The following is a 27,701-nucleotide window of genomic DNA, read 5'->3' as shown; positions in this document are numbered from 1 at the left end:
GATGTCAGCCTCGTAATGCCACAACTGGATGATGCCAACAACCGCTTGTTTGTTGCCTTGAAATCGCATTTTTGACGAAGACTATGCCCCCAAGAGCGACAATGAAAGAAAAGGCGCAGAAAAAGGCTCCTCCACTTCTTCCTGCTGCAGCTGCGAGTTTGGTGACAGACAAACAATGTGTGTGATTTGTGTTGGTCCCTCTCCTCTCTACCAACCTTTTGGATACTTGTGCTTGTTTCTCACTCCTTTCTACAGTTCTTTTAGGAGCAAGAGTTGTAGAGTTGGGAAAGGATAGAACGAATTACCAGCACACTCCCATCCCTTTCTGCATGCTTTTGCAGGTCATGAACGCGAGAGAGAGAGAGAGAGAGAGAGAGAGAGTTTTATATTTTCTTATTTTATATGAAGTGTTTACAATCCCAACTAAGGAACAAAGGACCCTATTCTTAGATACATGCAATGCATTTTACTTCTGATGTTGAGAGCTGATACTTTGGGACTTCTGGAAACTCCCAGCTGTGATGTTGAGCTTGAAGATCAAGTCCATCATCTCTTTTACTATGTTCTTTATTTGCTCTTTGCCGAGCCAGCTTTCCGTGTTTGTATATACGTTTTTATATTAAGAACATATAAGAAACTACTTGAAGGAATCGCTCTTTTTCCTGGAAATCCCTCAAAACCGTAGCGCCAGAGGTTATATATGAAAGATTTTTCTTTAGAGTTTTCTTTCACCCATTCTTCATCAAGCCTGCTGCTGCCTCAATTTCTTCTATAGTTTTTGCCTGCCCATCAAAGAAACCGTGTCCAATGCAGCAAACTGGCTAAACAAATCTTACCTGGAGACGATGAAGCAAGTACATCAAGCAGAAGTGAACAAACACCTGCAACCAAACTGTCAGCCCGACAGCGCAGAAACAAGATGTTTGATCTTACCAAGTAGCACACTACAAAAAGCCTTGCAAGGGGTCGACGCCACAGGTATCGACCAGCAGTGACAGCTCCAGAGTCAAGGAACTTAGCAGCTGCCTGAAATGAACGCAAAGAAAAGAGAAAATCTGAAACCAGGTCGGCACTAGAGACGAACCTGAATGCTCGGTCCAACAAAACGCTGTAAACTTGGTACCATCCGACGTTGGTGAAGGCCCAAAGTCCTGGGGAAACACCATTTGCTCAAAGGGCCAAAAAAAAAAAAAACAAAGAAAACGTACTCAAAAGATTTCAATTCGTTGTCATCGTCAACTCCGATCGCAGAGAATTGGCGTCTGCTTCTTTCCACCTCGGCCTGCAAATAGAGGTGCTATCAGTAAGAATCGCATCCGGCCGCATCTTACGTTCGCGTCTCTGAATTTCTTCGACTCCTTCTCCAGCTGAAATTGCATGGCTGCCTTCTCGGAAGACACTTTCTCGAGTTGTGCCTGCTTCAAAAACTGAAACAAACAAGTTGGAACGCAAAAAGAACATTTACTTCGGCCATACCAAAAGCTCCATCACTTCCTTGTACTGCTTCTGCAGCTCGATATGTGCCTGTAAGCCAGAGTCCATCAGAAACTTCAGAGATATGACGGGGACATATGTTTCAACACCAAGCTGCATTTTCACACACCACATGACTTACAAAATCTGCACCTGAGTTGAGCTGACATCAAAGTCCTGCTTAGCACTGGCAAGGTCCACTCGCAGCTTTTGACACTCCGCCTGAAACAGAAAACGCACCAGTCAACATCTTGCCAAGTCCTTGCAGTAGCTCACCTCCAAAATGGATAGTTTGGTTTCTGCTTCTCTTTGAGCAACTCTTGCACGCTCCGCCTCTTCTCTCCAGGCCTGCAGGATCGGGCAGTGTTACGGCATACGTTTCCAAACTGGCTATGAACTCATTTACGCTTTGACTAAATTCTTCAGATGGCTTCTTTTGTTCTCGTCGCGCTCGCAATTCCATTTTCTGTAGCTCTTGATTCAGAGTAGCACATTCCACCTGCAATGCAATGTCAAAACAGATGTCAAAATTAAATTTGCTTACTTCAAGCATCGCTGCCTTCTGCTCAAGCTCAAATGCTTTTTGAGATCTTTCATCCACTATTCTCTGCGCATAAGTGTGAGTATCTGAAAACAACATAGATATACACCTGCATTCTGGTAACTGCGGTTGTTGATTCTGCCATTTGCTGCTCAAGCTCTGCCTCCCTCTGGACTGCAGCCTATCGAGGAAAATACATGTCGGCGAAACAAAAAACGAAAACCGGAACAAACCATTCGACTGGCACTATGAGCAGCGCGTTCTTCCTCTACCCTCCGCTCCGCCGAGGCAAGATCGAGACGAAGAGTCTGTTCAAAACGTCTCTAGTAGTCCACGGAAATAGGAAGACACCCACCTGTATCATTCTTGTTTCAGTTATTTCCCGGTTCTTCATTATGGACTCCATTCCTGCCTGAATAACACGATATAAAGCACGCTAGATTTGATATAGGACGACAAACCTGAACCAGCGCCAGTTTTTCTTCGGCGGCCTGAGCTTGCCGATTGGCAGTCTCCAAGCTGATTGAGAGTGCTTCAATCTCTGAATTTTTTGAAGCCAAAGCAGCCACCATTTCTGATTCCGCCGCATTTGTCCCTGACCTTGCAAGAGCTAGCTCTCCTTGAAGTAGATGTAAGGTAGCGCTAATAGAACTTTTCGCTTCTTTCTACAGAATGAGTGTCAGTCGTATTCTCATCTAGACAACTTAGTTACCTCTAGTCGAAGTAATTCCTCCAGCTGAGCATTTTCAGACTTGAGTTCCTGAAGCCTTGTCGAAAGTCCAGCGCACACCTACAAAGAAAAAACTTCAAAATTTAGACGAGAAAAAGACAAAGCCACCTTCGCGAGACGAGCTTCTTTTGATTTTCCGGATGTGGCAGAAGATTGCAACAGCCGGTTAGCCTGCAAGAATGGTATTCAAACTCGCTCCCCATCTAAAATACACATGAATCTCACCTCTTCCACCTGAGAATCAAGCGTTCCAAACTTGCCTTCGTTGGTGTTCGGCTGTTGTTTCTCTTTTGCTGATTCCGCAATAGTCGACAGATTCACACTAACAGTCCCATTCTCCGTCGTCATATCACAGTTGACACGCTCGTCACTGCTCGAGACGGTTGTTTCATCGGCTGCTCCACTTGACTTCCGAGGCTCAGCAACATCTCTCGCCGAGAAAAAACCATTCTCGACTCCTCCATCACCCTTCACTAGTGCCTCTGCCAAGCCGGAGCTTGTTTTCTGGAATAACACGAACAAGAGCAAAAGAAAACAAACTCAAAACTTCCAATGCCAAGAATTTAAGTACCTCTCTCAAATGTGTGGAAGTAAGAGCCTTTCGTTGCCCCCCATCGGACACTAAGCAAACAAGGACCGAGAAGTTACCATCTAAAACATGAGCTAAGACTCACCTGTGACCGGTACCGCTTGCTTGGCAGTGCGATCCACGACCTCTAGAAGCTCTGACGATATTTTGTTTTGGAGAGTGAGGCCGCAATGCAGCTGGCAGATAGACAAAGAATTTACCTTCCGCTGCACGCAGCCAGGAAGCCATGACGATCCCGGATCTAGCACCGGCGCCTCAATTGGAAATCAAAACCCTCGTGAACCCTAATTTACAAGCATTAATGTAATTAATAATTGATAACAGAACCAATTTTATTTGCATGCTTAACAAATTGATTTTGGCTGGGATTAAGTCAAAGGTCATTTTTTTGGTGGGATTGCAGATATTGGACCTCAGTCATGAGGTAAGATCTCGCCATCTCAGCTCCAAGTATGAAGAGTGGAATTCCTAAATTTGTAATGAAATGGATATTAAAAATATGCTATAGCCATTAATATGAGTAGCTTAAAGGAGAGAGTGGCTATATGATTTAATTATTTAATTTATATTAATTAATGCATATTCAGAAAAAATATATCAAATATAAGTATTATAAAAAAACTTGTTATTTCAATTTATATTTTTCTTAATACATATTCTTAAAAAAGTTCATTCAAAAAGTGTAGAGAAGCATAAAACTTGATAAAAGGAAAATATTATTTTGCAATAACAATAAAATTCATCTCTTAAATATCTTATTATATAATAGTAATAAATTTTAATGAGATATTTACTATCACAACCTAGTAATATAAGTAGTACAACTTAGCCTTCAATTTCTTTTAAAATATATGGCTAAATATATTACTATAAACTATTTCATTATATTAGTTTCGTCATTAATAGATGGTGATGATCTAGAATTTGATTTACTCAATAGCATAAAGAATATTGATATGATTACAATTATATACAAGAATAGATAGAGTAGATGCAATCCCAAATGGATAGTCTATATATTATAATACTAAAGTTAACATATTACTTAGGGTAATGTAAGTAACTAAAAAAAAACTCAAAAGACAATTTATAAGGGTTCAAATATAAAAGGAAAAGGTTTATGAATAAAAGTGCACTTCTTTTTTTAATTGATTAAAGTGTGAAGATACTTAAGGTTAACTGTTCTTTAATATTAGATTATGTGACCTCTAGTTTAACTTTATTAGTTGGTTAAGGGAATCATACTATATGTTGAGGTTAACATCTAGCAACTCTACCAATTCATAATTACACTACATGTTGAGATTGACATTTGGCAAGCATACTAATTTGCCTATGACTAGGCTCGATTTGAGGGGTAAAGTATCAAAAGAGCAAAGCTTTCAAAAGAGTTGTAACTCTCAACTTTTATTTATAATAATTTGAGTTTGCAAAGGATTTATAAGGGTTTAAATATAAAGAAAAATGGTCCCATAAACAAAAGTGCATTTTTTTTTCTAATTGGTTAAGGCTTTTAAGATATTTAGGGTTAACTGTCATTGATTTTGAGTAATATTAGGCTAAATAACCTTCTGGAAATCCAATTTAAGAACTTATGGGTAATATATATATATATATAGACACACACACACACACAACATTTTCCTCCTCTTTAAAAGATAAAAAAGTGATAACAATAAGTCAAATTGAACATTTTGGAGCTTCTACTAAGTGATTATATATTGCCATAAAAACTTGAAGCATTTATAGAACCACCAACATATTTGTTAATAATCATAACTAAACTAAAAACCCAAGTGTCAATCAATTACAAAATTTAATAAGCTAGCTACAACTTTATATACAATTGCCAAATGTTTGAATCAACCATAAAGCCATAACTTTAAATTAAAGTACCAAATATCAAAAGCTATTGCAGTCCACAAAGCATCATTATAGCAAACAATACATAAAGATATTAAACTTAGTATATGGGTGGTGGAGTTGTAACACATAAATCCCTAAGCCCTAAATAGCATTTAAATAGTCATAATTATATTTTGCTCAAACTTGAAAGATTGAGAGTTTAGATCATTTAGAATATTTGTTTACTATACAAAAGGAGAAATTTAAGAAACAAAAAGGGAAATCTTCCTTAAGTATAATTTATATTATAAAATTGCTAATGGATGCCACCACAAGTTTCTTTGCAACCAAAAAAGCACTATTTAAGAACTAATGCCAAAGTAAATTACAAGTCTCTAAAGCAATAAAGTGGTCCCTACAAGTCCATTTGTCTAATAAAACAATCATTCAAATAATTGGGCAAATTTTCTTTTAGTGAAGATAAGGGATTGATTTGGAGATCAATTTGATCCTTTTGGGATTTTGAAGTGCATTTAAGCTTTAAGGAATCAACATTTATATAAGTTTTAATGCTATTCAAACTCAATGATACTTAATCCCAAGTATTTTAAAACCTTTAATCAATTGAAAAAAGGGATGCATTTTTATTCTTATGTATGGGCTTTTTCCTTTTATATTTAAACCCACAAGGATTATTTCTTAAGTCATTGTTTTTTATTGTTAACAATCCACCATGTTTCCCATGAGATCCAAAAGTCAAAATTCAGCTTTTATACTAAAAAATATCATGTTGTAAACAATCAAAGAAAATGACTCAAAAGATAATTCATAAAAGTTCAAATATAAAGAACAAAGGGTCATAAATAAGAATGTACCCTTTTTTCTCAATTGGTTAATAGTTTTAGAATACTTGGGATTAATAGTCTTTAGGTTTAGTAGTATTTGGAATATTTTTGTGAGTCACACATATATTCAAGCACACATGTTTTTATTTTATATATTTTGCAGACTTCTATAATACTTTGCTAGGAAGCCCATCCATAATTTGAAATTACTTTTAAAAAACTAGTTTTCTTGATATAATTTTGAAGTAAATATATAAACAAACTCCTTTGCCTTTAGTTGCTCCCTCCTTTGTTTTGCATCTCTCTAATTTGTTTGTCCCACTTCCACTTGCTGTGGCTGTGGGTCTTGGATCGAGATTGCCTCAAATTTGGACGATGTGGGGGACGATTCCCCACCTCGCACCCAGCCCACACCCACCAACCACCCGGCAGCTTCGCCTGGAGTGCAGTTAGCCCGCCCACAAGCTTGACTTAGAAACATACCTCATGCGAGGCGGTCTTCCTCGCTTCATGCTATGCTCCATGTGCAAGGGAGCTTCATCCGGAGCTTCTACTCACAGCCTCGAACAGATGCATAATGGCAAATGCATTATGCACAAGTCCCTGGTCTGAGGTGCATATGCTGAACTTTATTTTCAAACAGTGATTATTTAAGCTTGCACACATTCACTCAAGATACCATTGGTCTCACTTGGGATTCTCATATGTTGTCCTGCATGCCATCCGTTCACAATCACTCACCCACACACTATCTGACTTTCGTCCGATCAGTTGAGTCGACAGGTATTCTCCAAAGCTGCCACAGCTACATCGATAACTTGATATCTCTTCACCACTGCTCTTGCAAACAATAGATGCACCACGATGCTCCCATTGTCTTGGCCAAATGTCCCTAAGGGTGAGCTTAAAACCACAGATATTTCTCAAGCATGGACTTTTCTTGGGTATCAGCCTTGAAATCATCCCCTGGATTGTCCAGATCTAGAAATTGTGGGCCACTTCTAGATGTGTTGTTGAAAACTGATATCTCCACTGTTCCGTCAGTTCCCCATTTTCCTGTCGTAATCGGCAGCATATAATCGCACACCTGGTCATTGAAATCAAGCACATCGTCAGATATCTATGCAGGAATATAGAATTTTACCTCTGCTTTCTCAGATAGCATGCATACTGGAAGGAAACGAAATTCAATTTTGCAAACATTGATGGACGTTTTCTGTGCTTGTGCAAGAGCCATGAAGCCTATTTGTATTACAAATTGGAGCACATAATCAAATATTTTACGTCATGAGCACATGTGTGCTTAGAAAAATCTTAATTTTTCGTTTGATAAATGATAAAAATCAGTTAAAAGTTGACTAACCAATGTGTCCCGCGGAAGTGAACTTCCTTTGAAAATGCCGCCACAGAAGCTAGCAAATAATAAACAACACCATCACCACAAGCTCACTCGCATTGGATTTGAGTAAAAGTACAAAGATCTCACAGGCTAAAGGTGACTATAAACATGTAATCTAGTTATAAGTGGTGGATGAACCCTAGTTTTTAGTTTGAAGATGGCCCTCGAGGGTCTCACGCGCGCTCAGCTCATCAATCGCATCAACAGCGAGACTGGCGACAACAGGCGATTCATTGGCTACACCAACGAAATGCTCATCGATTGCGTTCGTGGATTCAATGCTCCTCCTCCTTCCGCTTCTCCCCATCCTCCCCCTCCTCCTCCTCCTCCTCCTCCTCTAGCTCCTTGCATTTCTCCCTCTCTCCCTCTCCCGGCCAGGCGCAGGAAGAAGCTCGAAGCGGCAGGCGCGCAATCTACTGGCTGCAGCAGCCCTAATCCCGCCCGCAGTGCGAGCGCGGCGCCGACGATGCGCTGTGCGAATCCTTCGTGCCGCGCGGTCCTCCACCAAGCCGGCGGCTTCTGCAAGAGGTGCTCGTGCTGGATTTGCAGGAAATACGACGACAACAAAGATCCCAGCTTGTGGTTCGTGTGTGGCGACGGCGATGGCGTTGTCGTCGCGTCCTGCGCCTTGAGCTGCCACATTCAGTGCGTCCTCAAATCCAGCAGCGATGCCGTCGTCGACGCGAGCTACCGGTGCTTGAGTTGTGGAGCAATCACTGGCCTGCTCGGGTACGTCACAGAGATCTCTGTTCTCCACGAAGACGATTATAACTTCCTTCTCTTGTAGGACCTTGCAGAAGCAGTTCTTACGGGCAAAGGAAGCTCGTCGCGTGGATGTTCTCTACGAGCGTCTGACGATCGCTACCAAGCTTGTGAGTGGAAGTGAGAAGTATAGACAATGTGGTGAGAATGCCCAGAGTGCTCTCGACAAACTCTTGCTAGATATCGGCCCTTTCTCGGCTAGAGGACTTGTGAGCCGCCTCTCGTCAGCTACTGTGATTTTGGATTCCATAAGGCAAGCTCTTGAGTCCTTGGACGTTTTCGACGTGAAGCCTCGGCTTCCAGGTAACAGAGTTTTTGTGTTTGGTGGTATTGACGCTTTTCTTTCGCAGAGCCTCCGGTGTTTCAGTTCGAATTTATGGAGGTCTCTATGAATTCTGTGCTGCTCGCGGTGATCCAGAAAACGCCTGGAAGTTCCGGGGAGAGTATACTGGGCTTCAAGCTCTGGCATAGAAAGAATCGGGGTACATACCGCTCTGTGCCAACGACAACCATTTCGGTCTTGCAGAAGGCCCTGGTAACCGACTTAAAGCCGGGTACAGGCTACATGTTCAAGGCCGTAGCTTTTTCGGCCAAGGGTGACGAAGGGTTTTGCGAGTCCAGGTGCTACACGAAACAAAAGGAGGAAGCTTGTGCCGATCCTTTAATAAACTGTGGCATGAGCTCGGGCCAGATAGCTAAAGAGGGAGCAGTGCTGCTCAACCCGAAGGCTGAAGTGGTGGACGACCAAGCCCATGTCCAAGAAATTTGTTCGATCAAGTGCATGGAAAGCTGCAAGCCTGAGACTCTTCTTCCAGAAACGCAGACGGCATTGGAAACTGGGATCAGTGCCTGCTCCGAGGAGAAGGCTAGTGCTACATCATCAGCTTCAGGTGTGGTGGACGCCAATTGTCCTTCGACAGCTGCAGAACCAGCGAGCTTGCCATCGATGAATGTCAAGCATACTGCACAGCAGGAGAACTTAATAGATTGTGCGCAACGGAAGGATGATGTGCCTTTTCAAACAGTGACTACGACGGCGCCGGAAGATAGTGTATCTCGAGAAGTTCCTTCAACTACAGGCTTGGAAGCTGCGCCAGGGGTTCAACCAGTCAGGTTGCAATTTCACAACTTGATGAAGATTTCCGAAGCAGTAAGGATGGCAACTCCAAAGAATCCAACAACAGCGAGGAACTCAAGCGCCATTTCTGATGTACCGAACACAACAGCGAAGAACTTAAGTACTAACTTGGCGACACCATCATCAGATTCAGGTGTGGTGGACGCCGAGCTGAATTGTCCATCGACGGTTGCAGAACCTGCGAGTTTGCCATCGATGGATGTCAAGCATACTGCACAGCATGAGAACTTAATAGATAGTGTGCAACGGAAGGATGACGTGCCTCTTCAAACCGTGACGACGGCGCTGCAAGATAGTGTAGTTCCTTCAACTACAGGCTTGGAAGCTGCTTCAGGGGTTCAACCAGTCAGCTTGCAATTTAACAACTTGATGAGGATTTCCGAAGCAGTAAGGATGGGAACTCCGAAGAATTCAAGCCTGGCCTCGGAGACAACGGCGAAGAACTCAAGCGCCATTACAAACTCCACAGCGAAGAACTTAAGTACTGACTTGGACTTGGAGACAAGGGGGAGAGACTCAGAGACAGAGACGACGAATTTGACAGGCTTGACTACAGCTGCAAAGAACTCGAGCGCTAGTTCGCAGACGTGCAAGTCAAAGTCGGCTGTTGAGCATCCTTTCGTAACTGGACCAAGGAATGCGGACGACGATTCAGCGTCCAAGAAACGAAAAGCTGACGAGCCTGCGGCGACGAAAATAGTTCACGCCGGGGACAGGGACAACACGAGCTATAAGAGTGCGTGGAGGTGGACGGACAAGATATTCGAGCACTGTGTGAAGATGGTGCGGTGGCTCGAGTGCCAGGGCCACATAAAACCCGAGTTCCGGATGCGTTTCTTCACTTGGCTGGGGCTGAAGGCCAGTGATCAGCAAAGGCGTGTCGTGAGCATCTACATTCAGTCCATGATTGACGATCCGGTTGGTCTTGCCGCACAGCTTATGGATGCTTTCGAGGAGGCGATTGCTATTTCCAGGCACAGCTCTAACCACGATCGGCAATGAAAGTTCTAAACGAAGTCTCTTCTTCAGGAACTGCTAGATGGTTTTTTCTTTAACAGCACGGAGTGACAAACAATGTGGGATATGCAAAGTAAGTTATCTTCGTTTTTCTTTTCCCCTTTCGATCTAACTTAAAAGCTTACATAGGCTCTGCGAACTCAAGCGCGTTGCCGTCTGGATCACGGGTGAAAAGAGCAGGTCTTCCGGATTTGCTTGCAGTGTAAACAATGCCTTGCCGTCACAGCAAGAAAGAGATCATGTCAGGAATCAGGGAAATTCAAGAGATACCTGCGCTGTCTAACGCAGCCTGAAGTTTAGAGACGTCTTTAATGGTGACGCACGCGTGACGATCTCGTCCACCATGCTCCGGTCGACCAGTTAAAGGATCCGGGTTTGGAAGCTCCATGAGATGAATCATACCAGGACCAACCCACAACCATGCTCCACGATACGGTAACTTCTTTTCGGGTCTCTCTGGATTCAGCTCTAATCCTGAAACTCTTTTTTTTTCCAGAGCACATACTGGGAAATAATTGAACACTCACCTAAGACACCGCAGTAGAATTCCAGCGACTTTTCCAGATTGCTGCAAAGGAACCCAACATGATGCAAGTCTATGTACTCAATTGCTACACAGAGACAAGGAGATGGCAAGAGTCAGAACAAGCTAGCTATTAATCAACCGCTTTTCGAGGACGAATCCTTAGGTGAGATTGCAGAACTCGATGTTGCTGCTGACCGGCAAAGAGTTTTTGCAGTCTTTTGTGATACGACACTCTGAATTGCTGGTGATTGGAGCTGCTGGATTTAAAGCAATGGGTGAACACACAGACGATAGAGGATACGATGGGGATACTTACGGTTCGAGCTTGCAGGCTTGGAGCCCTGGTACTTGCGCCGATGCAACCATAGCTATGCAAGCCAGTCGCCATGCTAAACCTGTGGCGAGAGAATTAAAAGCCAAAGACCAGTCTCGAACCCTCGAATTTATTTCCGAGATCATCATCAACAACAGCTTCACCATTTTGGATTTGTAGAGCCTCACAATTATACAAAAGACTGCACGATTTACACACCGCGAAAACCTTACTGAGACGGATAGATGCACGAACCAGAGCCTGCAAAACCAACAACGACGGGGTAAGTCGCGAAAAGTTTTTATTTTCTCTTCCTTTTTCATTTTCAACTTACTTGGATCCGATACTGTGACCAGTGCATTCCCATCGAAGTAGCAGTTCCAGTAATTCCGACCGTGTTTCTGGTAGTAGCTGTTAAAGGCATACGAAGCATGGGCATCGACGGTATTTGGCTGGAAGCAGCTTCCACCGGGTTGAATTGCCGAGCAGTCTGCTCCTCCTTCACCACAGGCGTAGTTGAGAGCCGACATGAGCGTCGCAGTATCACCTCCCGGTTTTGCTACGCACCAGATGTGAGTTCCTCCGCCTTGGCCTGGAGATGGAGTCGTCGGAGCCGATGGAGGTGGTGGCAGCATGACAACAGGAGCAGGATTCACCGGAGGATAGTAGTATGGAGGCCGGGGTGATGGAACGTAAACAGGTGTTGGAGGTGGCAGCATTGGAGAAGGATAAACTGGAGGATAGGATGGTGAGGGAGGATAGACAGGCGGTGGACGATAGACGGGCGGCCATGGAACCACAGGAGGATGTGGAGGAGGTCTTGAGATGACTGGAGGAGGGGAGTAAGATGGTGGTGGTGGCATTGGTCTTGATGGAGGACAAGTGGGAAGAGGCGGTGGCGATGGTGGTGGTTTCGTTATGTGTGGAGGTGGTGGTGAAGGAGAGCGCGATGGCGGTGGATAAACTGGTCTGTATGGAGATGGAGGCGGTCTTGGTGGCGGTGGCGGTCTTCTAGTCGTCATTGGTGAAGGTGGTCGTGGTATTGGAATGGTAAATGGTGATGGAGGGGGCTGCTGGATGGGAATTTGCAAAGGTGGTGGAGGATTGCCGGAAGGAGATGTGGAATGGCCCTGGAGAATTCCAATGTCGTAGACGGTGGAGAGATCACCCGGCCTGAAGAGTCCGAAGTTTCTCTGCGAGGTCGGGCCGGGCTTCTTGTTCTCGTTGAAGAGAGCAAAGATGAAGACTTGGAGCTCCTGCTTTGGTCGCATCGGTGTTCCGGCCCCCGATTGTATGTGCTTGACGAGGTTCCGGTTGTAAGTCATCGCGTTGGAGACGCTCGCCGCCAGCTCGATGGGAGAGCCGTTTGACGGCCAGCCCGTCTCGGAGACGAGGACAGGGATGTTGGTGAAGCCCAGCTTGCTCATGGCCGAGTAGACAGCGTCGACTTGTGCATCGAAGAGGTTGTCGTAGTGGAGCTTCGACTTTGAATCGGTGACGCCGTTGTTGGTGAGGAAGAGCGCGTACGCCAGGGAAATGTCGAGCGGCTTGGCCTTGTAGGAGAAGTAAGGATAGATGTTCACCATGAACGGGGCGCCGGTCTGGTTGAGGAAGCGGAGAAGCGGCAGCATGACCGGCTTGGTGATGGAGTCCTTGAACTCTCCATCGGAAGGAGGGAAGCTCTTGCCTAGGATGGCCATGGAGTGGGAAGTGGAGACGAAGACCCGGTGGCTGAGCTTGAGGTCGTCGAGGGCCGTGTGCAAGTTGGTCATGACAGTGACGAGCTGCGTGTGGACGGAGGAGGAGACGTTGGCCTCGGTGAGCACCTGGTTGCCGACGGAGATGATCTTGATGGGGGAGGACTGCATGTAGAGGGCGACGTTCTCGCTGGCCCATTTGAGCGCGACTTGGTAGTCGAGGAGGCTGGTGATGTCCTCGTTCTTGACCGTGACGATGAACTCGACGCTACTGCCGGCAAAGGCACTGAGGACGAGGGGATTGGCATCGTAGAGCTTGACTTTGCGGATGGTGGTGGAGCGGATGAGCTGCACGACTCGCTGCGGAGATGGGAGGTTGTTTGCGACTTGGCCGTAGTTGATGCCAATGTTGGCGCTGGTGGCGGCCTGAGCACCTGGTGGAAGAGCAGGACTGTATCAGAAAGCGGAAACCGGGTTACCAAGCACAGGAATGGAATGAGAATATGGAAGCTTTCTCAGGAATGAGAAGATGGAGGTTTCCCAGGAATGAGAAGATGGAAGCCTTCTGACGCACATTGACGGAGCAGTGGTCACAAACTCACAGGCTTGGGAAGGTAGAGAGACGAGAAGAACTTGTGAAAAGTTCGCAACATCGACGGAGCAGTGGTCACAAACTTACAGGCTTGGGAAGGTAGAGAGACGAGAAGAACTTGCGAAAAGTTCGCAACAGCGACGGAGCAGTGATTGCAAACTCACAGGCTTGGGAAGAGCGAGAGACGAAAAGAACTCGCGAAAAGCTGGAGAGCTTTCACTTACATCTTGGCGAGTGGAAGACGGCGATGGTGGAGGAGACGATGGCGAGCGTCAGCAGCCAGCCCAGCGAGGAAGCTCTACTTCGCATTGCGGGAACTCAAGCGGATCTTCCTCCAGGTATCATTTCAGCTCAGCTCTTCTGGATTTTTCCTTTCGGTTTTAGTAGGATCTTGTCGTGCTGCCAACGCGACGATTTCTCACCAATGCGTCTAAACAAGGGGATGAAAAGCGAGCACTTGCTTGGTAGTGGGTTCCCTCCGTAGCAAAAGCAAGGCGAAAAGAAAAGCAGAGACAGTGAGGAAAAAGCAGCCACTTGAAAATTCAATCTTTCGCACATGGTTCTAGTCTCTCAAGGCGCGGGCCGTGGCCGCCGTTGGATCGGCTCATTCCTCAGACATTTAAACGTGAGCCGCTGGATCTAGCATATTCGTGTAGTTTGAATTTGGGCCGTTGGATTCCATGATGGGATAGGGTTTAGGGTTCTTATTCGGCTATGGCGATGGCAGCAGTGCCTTACTCTTGTCTCGTCCGTCTCCAGCGTTCCAGGCCGCGCATTGTGCCCGCAAGATGCTCTTCTCCCGGCCCCGCGACGATCGGATGCTGTCGCTGGAAGAAAACGAGGTATTTCTCCGGATTTCTCAGCAGGAGGCCGCTCGATCCGGCTAGGGCTCTCGACGAGGAGGGATACTACGTCCAGGAGGAGCAGGATTACATCCATCCCAGGTATCCTTTCAGCAACCAGTTCAATCCCGTGGACGACAGGACGCTGCTCGAGAAGGCCGCGGACGAGCTGGAGAAGATCACCCCGCTCAAGGCCGTCAAGATCGCGACGCTGGCGGCGCTGGTCTGGACGGCCGCGCAGTGGTTCCTTGGCGCGGTGGTTTTCAACTCAAGCTTGTGGATGTACGCGAGCTGGGCGCTCATCTTCTGGCCATGGCAGGCTGCGCTGCTCGTCGGCGCTGGCGCGTGCTTCCTGGCTCACAAGCGCTACACTCGGTGGGACGATCGAAAGTACCGGACAAGAGCTCGCGACAGAGATGCGCTGATAATCATCGCGGGGGCGCTGCTATGGCTCATCCTCGTCCCTCTCGGCCACTTCCAAGGCTACGTCGAAGGCTTCCCGGCGATTTTCTATGGCGTCTACTGCGCCTTCTCCATGTTTGAGAGGATGATCCGGATGAGAGTCTATGGCAAGACTGATACCAGCCCAGAGGACAAGGACTGGGCTCTTCCGGTGAGCCGCGCGACTTGGATTGGGTTCGTGGGATCGGTGGTGGTGGGGCACTGGCTGGCGGCGTTTGAGTCGCCGCCGCTGGTGGAGAGCTGGAACCTCGGGTGGCAGACAAAGGTGGCGGCGGTGATGGTGCTGGCGGCGCTGGCGCTCAAGTACTATGGGACTTACTTCCTTCTCAAGTTCTCCAAGAAGGTGGACAGCCCAAACATCGTGGTGCCGTTCGGGCCTTACCGCTGGGTGAGGCATCCCATCTATGGCAGCAGCATTCTCCTCTTCTCGGCGTTTTGCCTGGCGCTGCGAGCCTACGGAAGTATGGCGCTCATCCTCGCCGGCTGCCTCTTCTACTACGAGCAGCTGGTCCAGCGCGAGGAGGAGCTGCTGCTCAAGCATTTTGGCGAGGAGTATGGGAGTTACAAGAGGAGTGTGACCAAGAAGTACGTACCTTACTTGTACTGAGACAGCCTTGGTTTTTTTTCTTTCAGCAGGGGTGGGAAGAGTAGGACAGACATGTTTTGCGAGCTTTCCATGAACTTAGGAGAGTCAAAAGCGAGAAATTGCGGTGGGAGTGACCTAAGGATCTGAGGGGTGAGAGAGACGAGAGATGGGAAAGATGGGCTTGCGGAACAACTGGTTGGTTCGTTGGATGAGACGCCGCATTGTGGATCCCGTGCTCGGCTTCGTCCGGAGGTAAGCTCTTCTCTCGTTCTTCTTTTGTTTCGTTCTCGAATTGATTGGGTCTTTGAACATCAGGGGAACGGAACCCAAACAGCTCGCCTTGTCCGGTGCTCTCGGGATCACGCTCGGAGTATTCCCAGTTTATGGCAAGTTTTCTAAGCTATCTAGAGAGCTCGTTTTTAATCTTTGCTACCTTCTTGTAGGTGCTACTGCGTTGCTGTGTGCTCTTGCTGCTCTGGTCCTTCGATCTAAGTGCCATGTCCCGTTGCTAATGCTGGCAAATCTCGTAGCTACACCGATAGAACTGAGGTAGGCCATCCACTGCCCGCTTTGAAGCTTCGTCTTCTTTGAAAGTCTCAATTCCGCTACTTTCATATATTCTCAACTTTACTTTCTCGTGCACAGCTTGATTATCCCGTTTTTGCGAGTTGGAGAGTACGTTCTTGGAGCGGAGCACATCGCTCTGACAACAAGCACATTCAAAGAAGCCTTCTCTGGCCATTTGCCTCGACAAGTGATCTTTGGCCTTTTGTACGCAGTACGTGTTTTTTGCTCGTTCTCTTGCTGTAACTATCTGTTTATTGATTCCTTGTTTGGTGAAAAGGTGCTGGGATGGATCGTTGCCTCGCCCTTCATCTTCTGCGGGCTGTATGCAGCCTTCCTCCCGATGTTCCAGAGCTTGAGCCGCAAAGTTAGAAGCGAACCATTGATCCGGCAAGGCCGTTCCTCGTCCAGGCCCCTGAGCGTTTGAATCTCTTGGCAATGCAAACCAAAGGTTTAACGCTAAAAAAGCTAGCTATGAGTCTTGGTACTGGTAGTATTGTGTTTTTCGCTTCAGCCTGCCTGCCTGGTTGCTGGCAATTTTCTGACAAGCGCTTTGGTGAGAAAAAAAGATCCACTTTCCAGAACTGTGTTGTGTACATGAAAGCAAAGACTACGCAACTTTTTCAGAAACATTGAATGCTGTGTAGAGCGCTCGTTGAACGGCTCGCTCGTTCAACATTTCAACATTCCTTGCCGCCCTCCAAATTCCAATCATCCTCCGGCTCTCAAGAAAGAAAGCGAATCCATGGATCATGAGTGAAGATCTAGTGCCTATCTAGATCGCGATGACAGGAAACCAGAGTATATATATATATTGTAAACATTGATCAGCGTACATAGAACAGTGCTCTCCTCGCTCGCTCAGTGCCCCACAACGTAGTCTGGAAACAAAAAAGCAAGAGACTTTAGCACACAAGTAGAAGAAGGTCGAAGTGAAAGAAAGAGAAAGGAGGTGGAGGTGGAAGCTTACTTCCACACTTGTAGTGCGGCGGGATCTCATTGGCGTAGCCGCAGCGCTCGGGGATGGTGAAGGCGTTGGGGACGGAGAAGGTGAACTGCTGGCGCGCGGTGAGCATGGTGGAGCACAGGCAGTCGGGGTTGCCGCGGAAGCGCGTGAGGGAGGAGCAGCACTGCGCGCCCGGGAACGAGGTGCTACTCTGCGTCGCGGGCAGGCAGCTGGCCAGCATCGCCGGGCTGCCATTGCACTGCGCCGCCTCCACGCGCCCAGCAATGGCCGCCAGCAGCGCCGCCACAGCCAAGACCACCCCGATCTTCATCGACGCCATCTTCTTCCTCCGATCAGCAATGACCAGCGCGCTCGAACTGGAGACGATGGATGGATCCAAACGAGGCAGTGGAGTAAAGAGCGGTGATCCAGCACTGGGATTTTATAATCGCCTCCATCCAGTCTCTCTCTCTCATTGCGTTTTGCGCTGCCTGGAGCTGCCAGACTTCGCGGTCCATTGAATGAGAGCCGTACAACCGACACGTGGCGTGTCGGTCATTAACTCCGGAGACGGGCATATTCCGGCGCATGCGGGGTGACGGCAGGACCGTACTATACAGGACACCTGGGCGGGACCGCTGGCAGGCCACGTGGCGGCGTTAAAACACGTGTATTTACAGCTCGGCAAGAATTGTGGAAAGAATCGTTGTGTGATTTTTTTTTTCTTGGTTCTTGTTCTTGTTCTTCTAGTTCATGAATCGTCGGCACCGTGACGAGCCGCACAGGCACAGGACCTTCTTGTCTTCCTTGTCGAATTGATAATCGTACCTACACAGGCCACACCAAAGAGAATCGATTAGAAAACCACGAGACGAGAAGAGAAGAGAGATCTAATTCTCTCTTTTTTCTGCCAACTGGATCTTCTCTCACTCACGTAAGTTCCTCGCCGACTGAGACGTCTTTACGTGCAATCAGCACAATGTGGCTCTCGCCTTCGCCTTCTACGCTCACAATCCTCGCATAGCAGTTTGGTTCGCACTGTGGAAACAAAACAAAGATAAACATCGTGATGATCATTGGAAGAAAGAGTGACATACCGAGTGGTTGATCAGCCGTCCAATGTTGCCGTTCTCCGTTGCATCAATGACGACTTCTTCGCTTATCTTGAACAGCTGGTTTTATAAATCCAAGTCTATGCAAAGTTAGAGTGGGAGCAAAAGTCGAAGGCTGAGGTTGTACACTTACATAGCAGTGCTTGCCTTCCAAGCAATAACGCTTTTCCCGCAAGTCTGCCACGCTACGGCGAATCCTTTCCCCTCTGTATTCCACCACCTGGCATCGCGAACGACATTTAGCAATCAACTCGAAGTAATAGTACGCAGGGCGATGATTTACCATCTCTCCTTCTTTGATGTATCGCCTCGCAAACAGTCCCCATCCATGGATGCCTGATTTACCAAAGCAAACTCTCGTTTTCTCAGTTTTCTGCACCAGGCACGGCCACATATATATCCTGGAAATTTAGACGTGTTCGAACCTGTAGAAACGACAGACGCTCCTTCATAGACATTACTTCGCCATGATCTGGTTCTAGGTAGTCCTGTGCATTGTACACCATCAGAATTTAGAGGACAGGTCTGAAAAATTCTCAAACCCTCAGTGAGCTGATCCAGTCTAGGGAGTTCTTGGTGTATCCCATCACCCTGTAAGCTATCCCAGCTCCAGTCGGTTTCTAGAATCCCACCACAAACACATATTAGAAACACACGACCAATGTCAATTCTGTCGTACCTTGTGAGATGTATCATCAGGGTTGTATGCTTGGCATCTGGCAGCAGGAAGCATCCTCCAGCGCTTGAATTTTTCAAACGAGATCTCAAGACTCCGAGACAGTTCGTTGGCAGCGAGAAGGCATCCTAGCCTTTCCGTCTCAACGCAGGGAACTTCTTCTGTGGGGACAGGGACCAGTGGAAATTTGGTTGCTGGAGGCTTCTTTTGCGTAATATTGTACTGGAGAAATGCATCAGGGCTTGGAGTTCTGCAAGAGTTAAATGTGCTTAGCGAAGTAAAATTGATTCGGAGGCAGCTTAACTTGTGTGCAGCGCAATATGATAGCATCCTCGTAGACGGTACATTTTTCTTCTTGGATATTTGCAGCTGAAACAAGTCCCGTTAGTTATCGGCCATCTCTTGCTGAGCGCTTTTACCTCCATATGATATCCCGCCCTTGAGGCACACATAGGATGGTATGTGGTGCGACATTTGGTGCATTGTATGCAGGCTCCGTGCACTTGTTCACAAACTACACATGCCTGTCACACACACAAGGTTTGGCATTGTTCTGGTTCAAACAGAACGAGAACACACCTGAGAAAAACGGGTGGTGTCCACCCCTTGCAGACCAACCGCCGGTTCCATCTTATTTATATCCTTGAACGCTACTTCTGGCGTGAACCAGGCGCAAGTAACGTGGACCCAAAATCCAGGAATATCAGAAGGTTTGAGCGCACCACCTGTGGCAAAATCACGAACGTTTTATCGCGGTAGAGTCTAGGCATGACGAAGTACCTTTTACTGGACAAAGGCAGCATTCTCGTTCTATGTCAGGAGTTTGACAGACTCGGCACACCCAGGAACTACTTATTTCGGATGCTTTGACCCCATAACACTCCTCGTGCACAGCTAGTTGGCACCTGCTCGCGAGTTTAAGAATAGAACAGTGAGAAAATGTGTCATACCTGTTACAAATGATGATCTTGTTATATTCATAATCTTCAACCCAACGACACACGGCACATCTTTCTGACGTCCAGTTGACTATTACCGGTGTGTACGGCTCTAACAAAGGAAGAAAAAGTATGAAGACTGGAGTAAAATTGAAACGCAATATCTTACCCTGTAGGCAAGCGGTGAAATCCTTCATCGCAAGCTTCCGAACATTGTGCGAGTTGTAGCCGATGCCTGGTGCGCCACTCTCAATCATTCTTTGAAGCTGCAAGTGTATGCTCTTTCAGAATTATATGTTTCCAAGCCCCTTACACTCACCCATAAGTAAAGAGACTGCTGTGTGGTTTTTATCTTAATAGTTGATTTCCACCGTCTGCTTTTACAGCCTGCGTGCCGTTCCCACTCTGATGGGGGCATGAATTTACCATCTCCACATAGTTCACATTGACAAAAGACCCTGTTGGACATAAGAAAACTGAGAAAATCAAGCACAATAAACAGAGTTATTCCAGCTTACTCGTGGCGTTTTGGTCGATACTCAGCTTCTTTTGTTCCGCAGTAAACAATTAAACATTCAGGGATGAGATAGGTGTTCCACTCCGCCAGCATCCTGAACTCCGGTTAGCAATGCAATATGTGAAAGACGAGAAAAATCTGTTACCCTTGCCGTGTTTTACTTTTGCATATGTTACAAGTGTAAGAAGAAGCAGTCTGCCGGATTGACAAAGTGAGATTGACAAAAATAAATATCACAAGATACCTTCGATAGCACCTTGCTAACTTTTACGCAGGCTGCATGCATCCAGACTTGACAAGCACCACAACGGACCTGAAAAAAAAAAGTTAATTAGAAAAGGAATCCAGGAAGACAGAAACTTCTTACCCAAGAAACTTGTTCGAACAAGGATCGGGGTTCTGTACACACGCTGCAGTGCTGTTCAGGTATCCGTTCTTAGGCACGACAAAGTGAATATTCAAGACGTACCTGATCTTCTTCTGCAAAATTATTAACGTCTTCAAGAAGAGGCTGATCGGTATCACTAGTTGATGTTTCGGGTTTAGCTTCACAGACAACCAGCTGCTTCTCAACTTCTTCTTGCTCAAAACCAGATTCCGCAAGTATAGCCTCCTCCATTGCAGAGCCGAAGGCTTTTTCTTCATCTTCTTGCAAAGTTTGATTTTGATACCTGGCACATGATCAATTGAATTGAGAAGACTTGCAAAGGATAGGACACACCTTTCGAGCTCATCCATGAATGGAAATATCATGCTCCCTTGAACCCACGAAAACTCCTTTTAGAAAATAAAACACGTCAGAATCTGGACTGGAGACTGGAAAAAGTAAATGCTTACCCGCTGCTTTCCAGTCCCGAAGAACATCACGCAGACGGAGCTTGGGACACGAGAACTTTGAACTGCCGCTGGTGGATACTTCACAACCTTTGCCGGCCAAAAGAGATCGGCTCTTTTTCCAGACTTTGCCCACACAATGACACCCTCCTCAAATTTCTCTGCTAGATGCTGAGCCATTATTGTTGCCACAGACATGTCGCTTGCATCACTGTCATAATCTTGGGCCTCCGGCTCGTCAAATTCTTGGTTTGTCGATAACAAGCAGTTCATCTTCTGCGTCTTACGAGCTGATATCTCATCGTCTTCTGAGTCACTCTCCACGTCCTTTGCTCGCTTCACAGGCTGAGTAGCTTTTGCATCCGCGCGTGCCTTCGTTGGTTTCTTACACTTCGGGGTCATTTCCCGCTTGGCCGTCTTAGCTTCGTCTTTTGGCTTCTTCAAAGGCTCCACTACCGAATCTCGAAGCCACACTGGACGGGTTTGAGTCCTGCCTCTCTTCGTTTGAATAAGGGGACCTTCCGGTTCTTTGGATACCGAAGACTCCACAGACTCTGCTTCCTGCTTCTTCCCACCTTTCAGTTCCTCAGCGGCTTTGCTCGCCGCCGCCTCGGCTCGCTTCGACTGGAGTTTACCGGCAGCTCTGGTGCCAGGCACCTGCGCCCTTTTGTCGTCTTCAGCGACTTTTTCCGCTACGCTTGAGCCTGTTGCTCTATGGACCGCACTTAGTAACAAATTCTCGGCCGCTGGATAATTGTTGATCAGCATCCGCGCTAGAACGCACTCCCTGCTCTCCACTCTCTGCCGCTTGCCATCCCTTGACGCCTCGCTATCAACTTTTGTAACACCGTCCGGAGAAGGAGCTTGGCCTATCTTGGTTGAAGGGATTCCACCAGTGCACTTCCCTGTGCCGGGTATGAAATCCACCACCTTGCTCGCCTTGCTGCCGTCTTGATGGAAAATCAGAATTTTCGTCTTCCCCACCGGATTCTCTAACGGGCACTGCTGATTGCTCACACAAACCGAGCCACAGGACGCCTCCCTCGCCCTTTTCTTCCCTCTCGGCTTCGGCAAACCACTCTGCGGTGTTGGAACCGTCACCATCCGAGTGCCCTCGAGGCAATTCATCCTCATGCGCTCCAGAGACATGGCACCAACACTGGTTCCATTCACCACTTGCTGCTTCGCCGCTACAGCCCCGGCGCTCACGACGCCATTCAAAGCCTGCTTCACTGGGCCGGACGGCCCCCGGGGAATTCCAGCATACCTGGGGTCCAATGGCAGCATCATGGTATTTCGCGCCACATGAACAGTCTCCCCGACTCGGCCGTTTGGGCGGAAGAACACCGGCGTCCCTGGAATCCCCGGCCATGGCATCCCCGGAGCTGGAGCTGGAGCTAGAACCGGCTTGGAATGTAGCTTTTGCATACACTCGCTGATCTTATCGAGCATCGTCTGGGTCGTCATCCTTTGACACGCAGCTGGGAGAGGATAGGGAGGCAATTGGAACGCTGGAGTCCGCAGCGTCGGCGCTAATCCCTGCCCTGGATGTAGAACACCACTACTCGGCGCTGGTATCCCCTGTGAGACGACACTAACACCACTACCCTGCGGTATCCCCTGTGAATTTCCCGGCTGGAATCCTGGCACCGCCCCTTGCTGTGCCATTCCCTGCTGAAATCCTGCCCCTAGAACCTGTTGTTGCTGCTGCTGCTGCTGCTGCTGCGCGTCCGGGGGTCGCCAGCATTCCGACGCCGGGGACGAGCAAAGCGCCGATGGCGTCTCCAGCTTGAAAATCCCTGCGAATTCCTCCTCACGCGCTGATCCAGACGCCCGATTCCATCATCCGATCTGGAGGCGAGGCGAGGCGAGGCGAGGCTTCGCGTCACGTCCAGAGGAAGAACAATGGTTAGGGTTAGGGTTAGGGCTTTACGAAGCTCTTGGATCGATCGACCACGCACCTCGATCGCGCCGCTGCGCAATCGCCTCCGCTACGTCCGCGCCCCAGCTCGCAGCAGCACGAACGCACTCCCCGGACGCCCTAGCTCGCGAATTCCTGCTTATGGCCTATCTATCTAAATTTCTTTGTGGGGAAGACGATGGACGTTTGGCCACAGGATTCCCCAGCCGTGAGACCAATCCCGGATCGCCACGTGGCCTTTGAATCTGCGCGAGCCCGCGGGTTGCCGCCGTTCGTCGGATTTATTCTCCGGGAGTCTAGATCGACGGCCATGATTTGCACCAGCGCCCAGCCGTTCGATCGGCCATCCAACGGGCCTTGTCATGTGTGTGTTGCTTGTTGCAGTGGGACGACGATGTCCTTGGCGATTGAGCCGAGCACCTGGATCGGCGATAGGTTTTCTCCTTGATCCGGCGCGGCAATCTCTCCATCCGGGGGGGGAATCGCATCCAAAATATCCAGTGTACGTTCCCAAATCCAAATGCGCGGCGCAGGTCTAGGGTTCTTAGATAGCAGCCACATTGTCTAGCAGCAGATCGATGCGCTAGAGGAGGCCAGGGCAGGGAGGGCAGGGCTACTGCGATTCCCGGTGAGAATGATGCAGAGTCGCGTGATCGCGCAGCAGGAGCAATACCAGCAGCAGCTATGGCGGCCTTCCGGCGAGCTGCTGCATCTGCTCACCGAGGGAAAGCGCCAGGCGGCCGATTTGGAGGAGCTCCACGGCGGCGGGCGCTATCAATCCAGCTCCGGTGCCGAGGAAGAAGCCATGGTTTCCAAGAGGCAAGCCCCCGCGGTGTGGAGGCCTCCCATTGGAATGAAGCCCAATTGCCCGCTAGCTCCGCCGGTGATAGACGAGTGGCAACTGTGCAAACAAGAAGAACCCAGCGCTTTGCTTCTCGCTGGAGAGAAGAGGAGTGATGATAGCAGTGGCCAGCGAGTACAGGGAAACCATTTCCACAATGGTGGGAGGGGCAGCCCAAGTGATCTTTCCAACTTAATGGGGTCACGGACGAATTCTTCTTCCGGCAATGCACATCATCTGGACAGTGAAAGGAACGATCTCTCCACGACGACGGACGAGGAACTCATGCCGGCCCCTAGAACGGCCTTTGCAGATCCCACCAAGCTTTTCCAAGCGAGCTCGTCGTCACCATTTTCCAGCAGTGGAAGACGAGAGGAAGATAGTCAGGGTGGCAAACTTCCGTCACCTTTTATCAAGCAGCAGGCAGTGCCGCCGACTCCACTGTTTTCTGGGCTTGGGAGTGTGAGTTTTGGATCCGGTGCCGGATTCCTCAAGCCTCCAGCGACCAACGTTTTCGCTCACAGTCCTCCGTTGGCATTTGGAAGGATTCTACGTAACTCTTCTGACGAAGAGCTGCCAAACCAGGACCAAGTTCCACCGCAAGTTTCGACCGTGAAGCATTTGAGCTCCACGAATTCGGCATCTGAGAAAGGGAGCTCTGACTCACAGACTGGGAAAACAGCCGTGGCCACTGAATCGAACGGAGGGTTCAAACCGAGTGGCCTGGCAGGCAAGAGCTTGGTACCGGAATCTCCAGCCAAAGCAGGGAAAAGCACTTCTGGCCGGAAACTGCGAACGAGGCCTTTGGATCTTCTGATGAACGCACTTCAGGGTGATGCTCCGGCCAAGGCTACCAGGCTTGGGTCCAGGATATCTAATTCTGGAGCTCAGCTCAATACTTCATCGTCAGCGCGGGACGCCGGGGCTGGAGCTCAGGATGGTCCGGCTCAAACCGCCAACACTCGGAACTCATCGGCCTCGCGAGCTCCGAAACCGACGAGAAATTCGGCCAGGCAGGAAAGCTTACAAAAGCAGGAACAGGATCGTCAACAGCAACAAGAGCAGCAGCAGCAACGAAAGGGAGCGTTTTTCGTGCACACGGGTGTCTGGATTGTACAAAAGAAATCCTCCAGGCATACCAAGAGCGCGTTTAGGAAGAAAAGCTCGGAGGAGGAGCAGAACCAGATCGTTCCAGTCGCAAGCCATCGCCGGCAAGCTCCGCCAAAGGGCAGGAATGGACACCACCCTCAACAGGGGACGACGGTGGGGACGACGACGACGACGACAAGGCCAACGTCAACGAAAAAGCGATCTCTCACTGCGATCAGCACGCCACAGCAGCCGGAACCAAAGCAGCCGAGGAGAAGCCAGTCGAAAGCTCGAAATGGCCACCAAGAACAAGCAGCTGCTCGAGCCGCGATCAAAGCTGGCCGAAAAGAGAGACGAGGCGATGACGAACAGGAAGAGCAAGGAGATGGAGAACAAGAGGAGGAAGAAGAAGAAGAAGAGGACGAATCTCTCGTTGTCACGAAAGCTCCACTCGTTCGATCCAAGCGTGGAAGACCCCGAGCTTTACCGACGAGGCTACGAGACTCGGTGGTAGTAAACAAGGTGAAGAAGCCAACGAGGAAAGAAACCAAGTGAATTATACCAAGCGAGAGAAACAAAAACATCGATCAAGAAGGAAGATTTGTGTATGGATCAGAGAAGCATTCCTTGCAAATGGTTTAAACTTGTATCTTTCAAATCTGTTGGTATGATCGCTACAAAAATTCCAAACGAGAAACAACGAAAGAGATGAGGAAGAAGAAGAAGTTTGATCTCTCCGGGCCTGTGTTGGTGGTGGCGTAGCTCCCTCCTCCTTCCCTGTACACGATTTCACGATTTCTACATACCACCTCTCTATCATCCGCGTGAAAATCCATCCATGCCATGGACCACTACCTTGCTCCAAAGGGCTTGCTCTTCCTCCCTTTCTTCCAATTCCCCAGCACCGAGCCTTGGAACCGCAGCGGCAGATTCTGGCTTCTCCCACGCTTGGATCGAATCAGGGCACCACCAAATGCGTCGTCGCCACCACCATGATCTTGCACCTCCTCCTCCTCTTGCTCTTCCTCCTCCTCCTCCTCTTGCTCCTCCTCCTCCTCCACCACCACCACTGGCACCGGCGCCGCGGCCTCGAGGTGCTCTCCATGATCATCGCCATCGCCATCGCCCACGAGCTGGAGATGGCGGCGATGATCGAGAATCGTCGCGGACTCCCTCACCACTGTGCTCAGGTCCCTCTTTCTCTGATGAACCCCGGCGCCCTTCTTCGTCTTCGTCGTCGTCGTCGCCTTCTTCTTCTTCTTCGAATTCGCGAGCTCGCCAGCAGCAGCATTCCTCTTGACGCCCGGCCGATGCTCCTGGTGATCCTCATTCCTGGATTTCTTTCGGACCACACCGTACTCAAACGCATCCGCCATGAGGAGCTTGCGCGGCTGCTGCTGCTGCTGCTGCTCAATCCTGCGCTGCGACGCTCGCACCCCGGGCCTTTTGCCGGATCCCCAATCCGATCCCACCTCCAATTGCATCGCCACCTTGCCCGGCCGCGGGCACCTCCGCACGACCCTCTTCTGCACAAACGGGATCTCGCCATGCACGAACCTCGCCTTCCTCCAGATCCTCCTCCCCAATTCATCCACCTTCTCCTCGTCGCTGGAGATCTCCACCATCTCCACACTGCAATCCTCTGCTGGTGGTGGCGACGACGACGCCTGAATGGCAGCCTCCGCCAGCACGTCCAGCGCCTCGGACATCGCCTCCGCAGGGTTTGGATCATCCATCTCGTCGCCCACGCCCTCCAATTCCAACTTCCCTGCCAGGGCCTGATCGCCCGACCTAGCTCTCGCATCCCCCGAGAACTTCTCCTCCATCACCTTCTTCCTCTTGCTCTTCCTCGCCAAATGCTGATGCTCCTCCCCCTGCCCAAGCTCCTGATCCAACCCATTGCCACTGTCGGAGCTCTCCACGCCGCAAGTTGTCACCTGGGAGATAGCCACCTCACCCGACGAAGAACAGCCATCCACCTTCTTCGCGATACCGCCCTGCCGATCAATTCCCATCGCGCCGGCGCTCTGATCCTCTTCCTTCTCCACCTCCTTGCTCTTCTTAACCCCAGAAGGATCCGCCCTTGGATGACGATCTTGCGAATGCCCAACACCCGATCTGCCCGGAAAACCGCAAACCTGGATCGCGCTCTCCTGCCCCTGCCTGTACTGATCCCGATCCTCCGGAACCATCGACCTTGCCAAAACGGCTCCCCCGACTTTGGCTTTGATCGCCATCGCCCTTTGATTGGAGCTGGGCACCGAGACCATCGTCGACACCGTCGTGGCGCTCGGCTTGGCCTCCTCCAGATCGTCGCGATCGTCGCAAGGAACAAAATGCCTGCAGCCCAAGTGAGCGTAGTCCATACTCTCGCGGTACCTCTTGCTGCCCAGGTTGATATCCGCGACGTAGGATGGAAGCACCGCGGTGACACCGCGGTGGACGCGCGGTACCACCGCGGCGGCGGGGTGACGCACCACTGCGTTTACCGGGTTGCGAGGCACGGTAACGCCGGTGGGACGAGGATCTTGGATCACCACTGCCGCTGCTAGATTTCTGTGGTACTGCTTCGCTGCTGGTACCACCGTCGCTGCCACTGCCCCAGGATTGGAGATCGGTATGACCGGCTCTTGATCATCCCCGACCTGGCGGTGTTGCTGTGGACGATGATGATCCACCACCATAGCCCGTCTTGCAGCCATCTTCCAAGAATTCATCCCATCGGCGGCACTGGATTTGCTCCTCCACGCCGATGGTTCCAAAAGCTCCTGCCGCTGCTGCGATTCTTGATGAATCGCGGCGACCTCCTGCGATTGCGTCGGTTCTTGGATGATCGACGAAGGATGCTTGTCGAATTGGACCTTCTCCGCCCGCCTTGCCATTGCTCTCCGGAATGCCAATTTCTC

General features: G+C 49.1%; 9 protein-coding genes and 1 long non-coding RNA gene across 11 annotated transcripts; 5 read left to right on the top strand and 5 right to left on the bottom strand.

The window, feature by feature from the left end:
- Positions 1-551: 551 nt before the first annotated feature.
- Positions 552-3,617, bottom strand: LOC9655666 (golgin-84). Its single transcript, XM_024669362.1, has 21 exons — positions 3,534-3,617; positions 3,419-3,469; positions 3,316-3,365; positions 2,970-3,248; positions 2,853-2,915; positions 2,727-2,804; positions 2,476-2,679; positions 2,370-2,426; positions 2,248-2,322; positions 2,124-2,195; positions 2,018-2,080; positions 1,880-1,972; positions 1,750-1,821; positions 1,627-1,695; positions 1,477-1,524; positions 1,332-1,427; positions 1,209-1,282; positions 1,085-1,151; positions 934-1,026; positions 837-881; positions 552-782 (listed from the first exon to the last, which is right to left on the bottom strand). The coding sequence occupies exons 1-21, from the start codon at positions 3,559-3,561 to the stop codon at positions 729-731; spliced, it is 1,731 nt and encodes a 576-aa protein (XP_024525130.1). The 5' UTR covers positions 3,562-3,617; the 3' UTR covers positions 552-728.
- A 3,962-nt stretch (positions 3,618-7,579) lies between these two features.
- On the top strand, positions 7,580-10,345 carry LOC112344332 (VIN3-like protein 2). The gene is made up of 3 exons (XM_024668804.1): positions 7,580-8,151; positions 8,210-8,487; positions 8,535-10,345. The coding sequence occupies exons 1-3, from the start codon at positions 7,580-7,582 to the stop codon at positions 10,322-10,324; spliced, it is 2,640 nt and encodes an 879-aa protein (XP_024524572.1). The 3' UTR covers positions 10,325-10,345.
- A 59-nt stretch (positions 10,346-10,404) lies between these two features.
- On the bottom strand, positions 10,405-11,297 carry LOC9655665 (uncharacterized protein YaeR). Of its 2 annotated transcripts, none has more exons than XM_002964029.2 (5): positions 11,182-11,297; positions 11,005-11,122; positions 10,867-10,950; positions 10,610-10,813; positions 10,405-10,552 (listed from the first exon to the last, which is right to left on the bottom strand). In XM_002964029.2, exons 1-5 carry the CDS (start codon positions 11,251-11,253, stop codon positions 10,461-10,463), a joined length of 570 nt encoding a protein of 189 aa, XP_002964075.2. In that variant the 5' UTR covers positions 11,254-11,297; the 3' UTR covers positions 10,405-10,460. The 2 variants fall into 2 exon arrangements, with proteins under 2 accessions (XP_002964075.2, XP_024524625.1); XM_024668857.1 differs by having other exon boundaries at positions 11,005-11,119; positions 11,182-11,292.
- Positions 10,704-11,172, top strand: LOC112344345. Its single transcript, XR_002991655.1, has 3 exons — positions 10,704-10,774; positions 10,836-11,028; positions 11,080-11,172. It is a non-coding gene; the product is annotated as an uncharacterized LOC112344345 (long non-coding RNA).
- Positions 11,298-11,327: 30 nt separating the features above from the next.
- On the bottom strand, positions 11,328-13,806 carry LOC9654559 (glucan endo-1,3-beta-D-glucosidase). The gene is made up of 3 exons (XM_002964027.2): positions 13,692-13,806; positions 11,513-13,309; positions 11,328-11,439 (listed from the first exon to the last, which is right to left on the bottom strand). The coding sequence occupies exons 1-3, from the start codon at positions 13,774-13,776 to the stop codon at positions 11,408-11,410; spliced, it is 1,914 nt and encodes a 637-aa protein (XP_002964073.2). The 5' UTR covers positions 13,777-13,806; the 3' UTR covers positions 11,328-11,407.
- Positions 13,807-14,166: 360 nt separating this feature from the next.
- LOC9654558 lies at positions 14,167-15,476 on the top strand. Its single transcript, XM_002964428.3, has one exon. The coding sequence runs from the start codon at positions 14,182-14,184 to the stop codon at positions 15,376-15,378; it is 1,197 nt and encodes a 398-aa protein (XP_002964474.2). The 5' UTR covers positions 14,167-14,181; the 3' UTR covers positions 15,379-15,476.
- On the top strand, positions 15,410-16,551 carry LOC9655663. The gene is made up of 5 exons (XM_002964427.2): positions 15,410-15,609; positions 15,673-15,743; positions 15,801-15,906; positions 16,003-16,135; positions 16,202-16,551. Exons 1-5 carry the CDS (start codon positions 15,524-15,526, stop codon positions 16,346-16,348), a joined length of 543 nt encoding a protein of 180 aa, XP_002964473.2. The 5' UTR covers positions 15,410-15,523; the 3' UTR covers positions 16,349-16,551.
- Positions 16,552-16,707: 156 nt separating this feature from the next.
- Positions 16,708-17,268, bottom strand: LOC9655662. Its single transcript, XM_002964026.2, has 2 exons — positions 16,892-17,268; positions 16,708-16,802 (listed from the first exon to the last, which is right to left on the bottom strand). Exons 1-2 carry the CDS (start codon positions 17,205-17,207, stop codon positions 16,783-16,785), a joined length of 336 nt encoding a protein of 111 aa, XP_002964072.1. The 5' UTR covers positions 17,208-17,268; the 3' UTR covers positions 16,708-16,782.
- A 250-nt stretch (positions 17,269-17,518) lies between these two features.
- On the bottom strand, positions 17,519-22,997 carry LOC9654557 (histone-lysine N-methyltransferase ATX4). Its single transcript, XM_024668853.1, has 22 exons — positions 20,948-22,997; positions 20,832-20,887; positions 20,580-20,781; positions 20,478-20,528; positions 20,355-20,423; positions 20,256-20,305; positions 20,112-20,204; positions 19,913-20,051; positions 19,763-19,859; positions 19,606-19,705; positions 19,436-19,560; positions 19,235-19,380; positions 19,075-19,179; positions 18,960-19,024; positions 18,659-18,905; positions 18,522-18,599; positions 18,405-18,467; positions 18,263-18,352; positions 18,113-18,199; positions 17,965-18,039; positions 17,802-17,905; positions 17,519-17,695 (listed from the first exon to the last, which is right to left on the bottom strand). Exons 1-22 carry the CDS (start codon positions 22,610-22,612, stop codon positions 17,614-17,616), a joined length of 3,789 nt encoding a protein of 1,262 aa, XP_024524621.1. The 5' UTR covers positions 22,613-22,997; the 3' UTR covers positions 17,519-17,613.
- A 502-nt stretch (positions 22,998-23,499) lies between these two features.
- LOC9655661 (nucleolar and coiled-body phosphoprotein 1) lies at positions 23,500-25,350 on the top strand. Its single transcript, XM_002964426.1, has one exon. The coding sequence runs from the start codon at positions 23,500-23,502 to the stop codon at positions 25,348-25,350; it is 1,851 nt and encodes a 616-aa protein (XP_002964472.1).
- The last annotated feature ends 2,351 nt before the right edge of the window (positions 25,351-27,701 follow it).

Source organism: Selaginella moellendorffii, unplaced genomic scaffold, assembly GCF_000143415.4.
Source record: "Selaginella moellendorffii unplaced genomic scaffold, v1.0 SELMOscaffold_4, whole genome shotgun sequence".
NCBI classification, from domain to species: Eukaryota; Viridiplantae; Streptophyta; class Lycopodiopsida; order Selaginellales; family Selaginellaceae; genus Selaginella; species Selaginella moellendorffii.
Note: the sequence above shows the minus strand (reverse complement) of the source record. Positions and strands in the feature narration are given on the sequence as shown.

Bases quoted from the DNA above. Each gene is read 5' to 3' on its own strand.
- LOC9655666 (XM_024669362.1), bottom strand. From the start codon at position 3,561: ATGGCTTCCTGGCTGCGTGCAGCGGAAG. The intron at 2,805-2,852 runs GTGGCTTTGTCT...TTTTCTTTGTAG, and splicing joins AAGAAGCTCGTCTCGCGAAG to GTGTGCGCTGGACTTTCGAC. The intron at 2,323-2,369 runs GTGGGTGTCTTC...CGTTTTGAACAG, and splicing joins CTGAAACAAGAATGATACAG to ACTCTTCGTCTCGATCTTGC.
- LOC112344332 (XM_024668804.1), top strand. From the start codon at position 7,580: ATGGCCCTCGAGGGTCTCACGCGCGCTCAGCTCATCAATCGCATCAAC. The intron at 8,152-8,209 runs GTACGTCACAGA...CTTCTCTTGTAG, and splicing joins GCAATCACTGGCCTGCTCGG to GACCTTGCAGAAGCAGTTCT. The intron at 8,488-8,534 runs GTAACAGAGTTT...TTTCTTTCGCAG, and splicing joins CGTGAAGCCTCGGCTTCCAG to AGCCTCCGGTGTTTCAGTTC.
- LOC9655665 (XM_002964029.2), bottom strand. From the start codon at position 11,253: ATGGCGACTGGCTTGCATAGCTATGGTTGCATCGGCGCAAGTACCAGG. The intron at 11,123-11,181 runs GTAAGTATCCCC...CTTTAAATCCAG, and splicing joins CAAGCCTGCAAGCTCGAACC to CAGCTCCAATCACCAGCAAT. The intron at 10,553-10,609 runs GTATCTCTTGAA...TGTGACGGCAAG, and splicing joins GGCTGCGTTAGACAGCGCAG to GCATTGTTTACACTGCAAGC.
- LOC9654559 (XM_002964027.2), bottom strand. From the start codon at position 13,776: ATGCGAAGTAGAGCTTCCTCGCTGGGCTGGCTGCTGACGCTCGCCATC. The intron at 13,310-13,691 runs GTAAGTGAAAGC...CTCTTCCACCAG, and splicing joins CGTCTTCCACTCGCCAAGAT to GTGCTCAGGCCGCCACCAGC. The intron at 11,440-11,512 runs GTAAGTTGAAAA...TTGGTTTTGCAG, and splicing joins GGTCACAGTATCGGATCCAA to GCTCTGGTTCGTGCATCTAT.
- LOC9654558 (XM_002964428.3), top strand. From the start codon at position 14,182: ATGGCGATGGCAGCAGTGCCTTACTCTTGTCTCGTCCGTCTCCAGCGT.
- LOC9655663 (XM_002964427.2), top strand. From the start codon at position 15,524: ATGGGAAAGATGGGCTTGCGGAACAACTGGTTGGTTCGTTGGATGAGA. The intron at 15,907-16,002 runs GTAGGCCATCCA...TCTCGTGCACAG, and splicing joins GCTACACCGATAGAACTGAG to CTTGATTATCCCGTTTTTGC. The intron at 16,136-16,201 runs GTACGTGTTTTT...TTTGGTGAAAAG, and splicing joins TCTTTGGCCTTTTGTACGCA to GTGCTGGGATGGATCGTTGC.
- LOC9655662 (XM_002964026.2), bottom strand. From the start codon at position 17,207: ATGGCGTCGATGAAGATCGGGGTGGTCTTGGCTGTGGCGGCGCTGCTG. The intron at 16,803-16,891 runs GTAAGCTTCCAC...TTTTGTTTCCAG, and splicing joins GCCGCACTACAAGTGTGGAA to ACTACGTTGTGGGGCACTGA.
- LOC9654557 (XM_024668853.1), bottom strand. From the start codon at position 22,612: ATGGCACAGCAAGGGGCGGTGCCAGGATTCCAGCCGGGAAATTCACAG. The intron at 20,306-20,354 runs GTATCTTGTGAT...TCAATCCGGCAG, and splicing joins TTAGCAAGGTGCTATCGAAG to ACTGCTTCTTCTTACACTTG. The intron at 19,025-19,074 runs GTAAAAGCGCTC...GACTTGTTTCAG, and splicing joins GGGCGGGATATCATATGGAG to CTGCAAATATCCAAGAAGAA.
- LOC9655661 (XM_002964426.1), top strand. From the start codon at position 23,500: ATGATGCAGAGTCGCGTGATCGCGCAGCAGGAGCAATACCAGCAGCAG.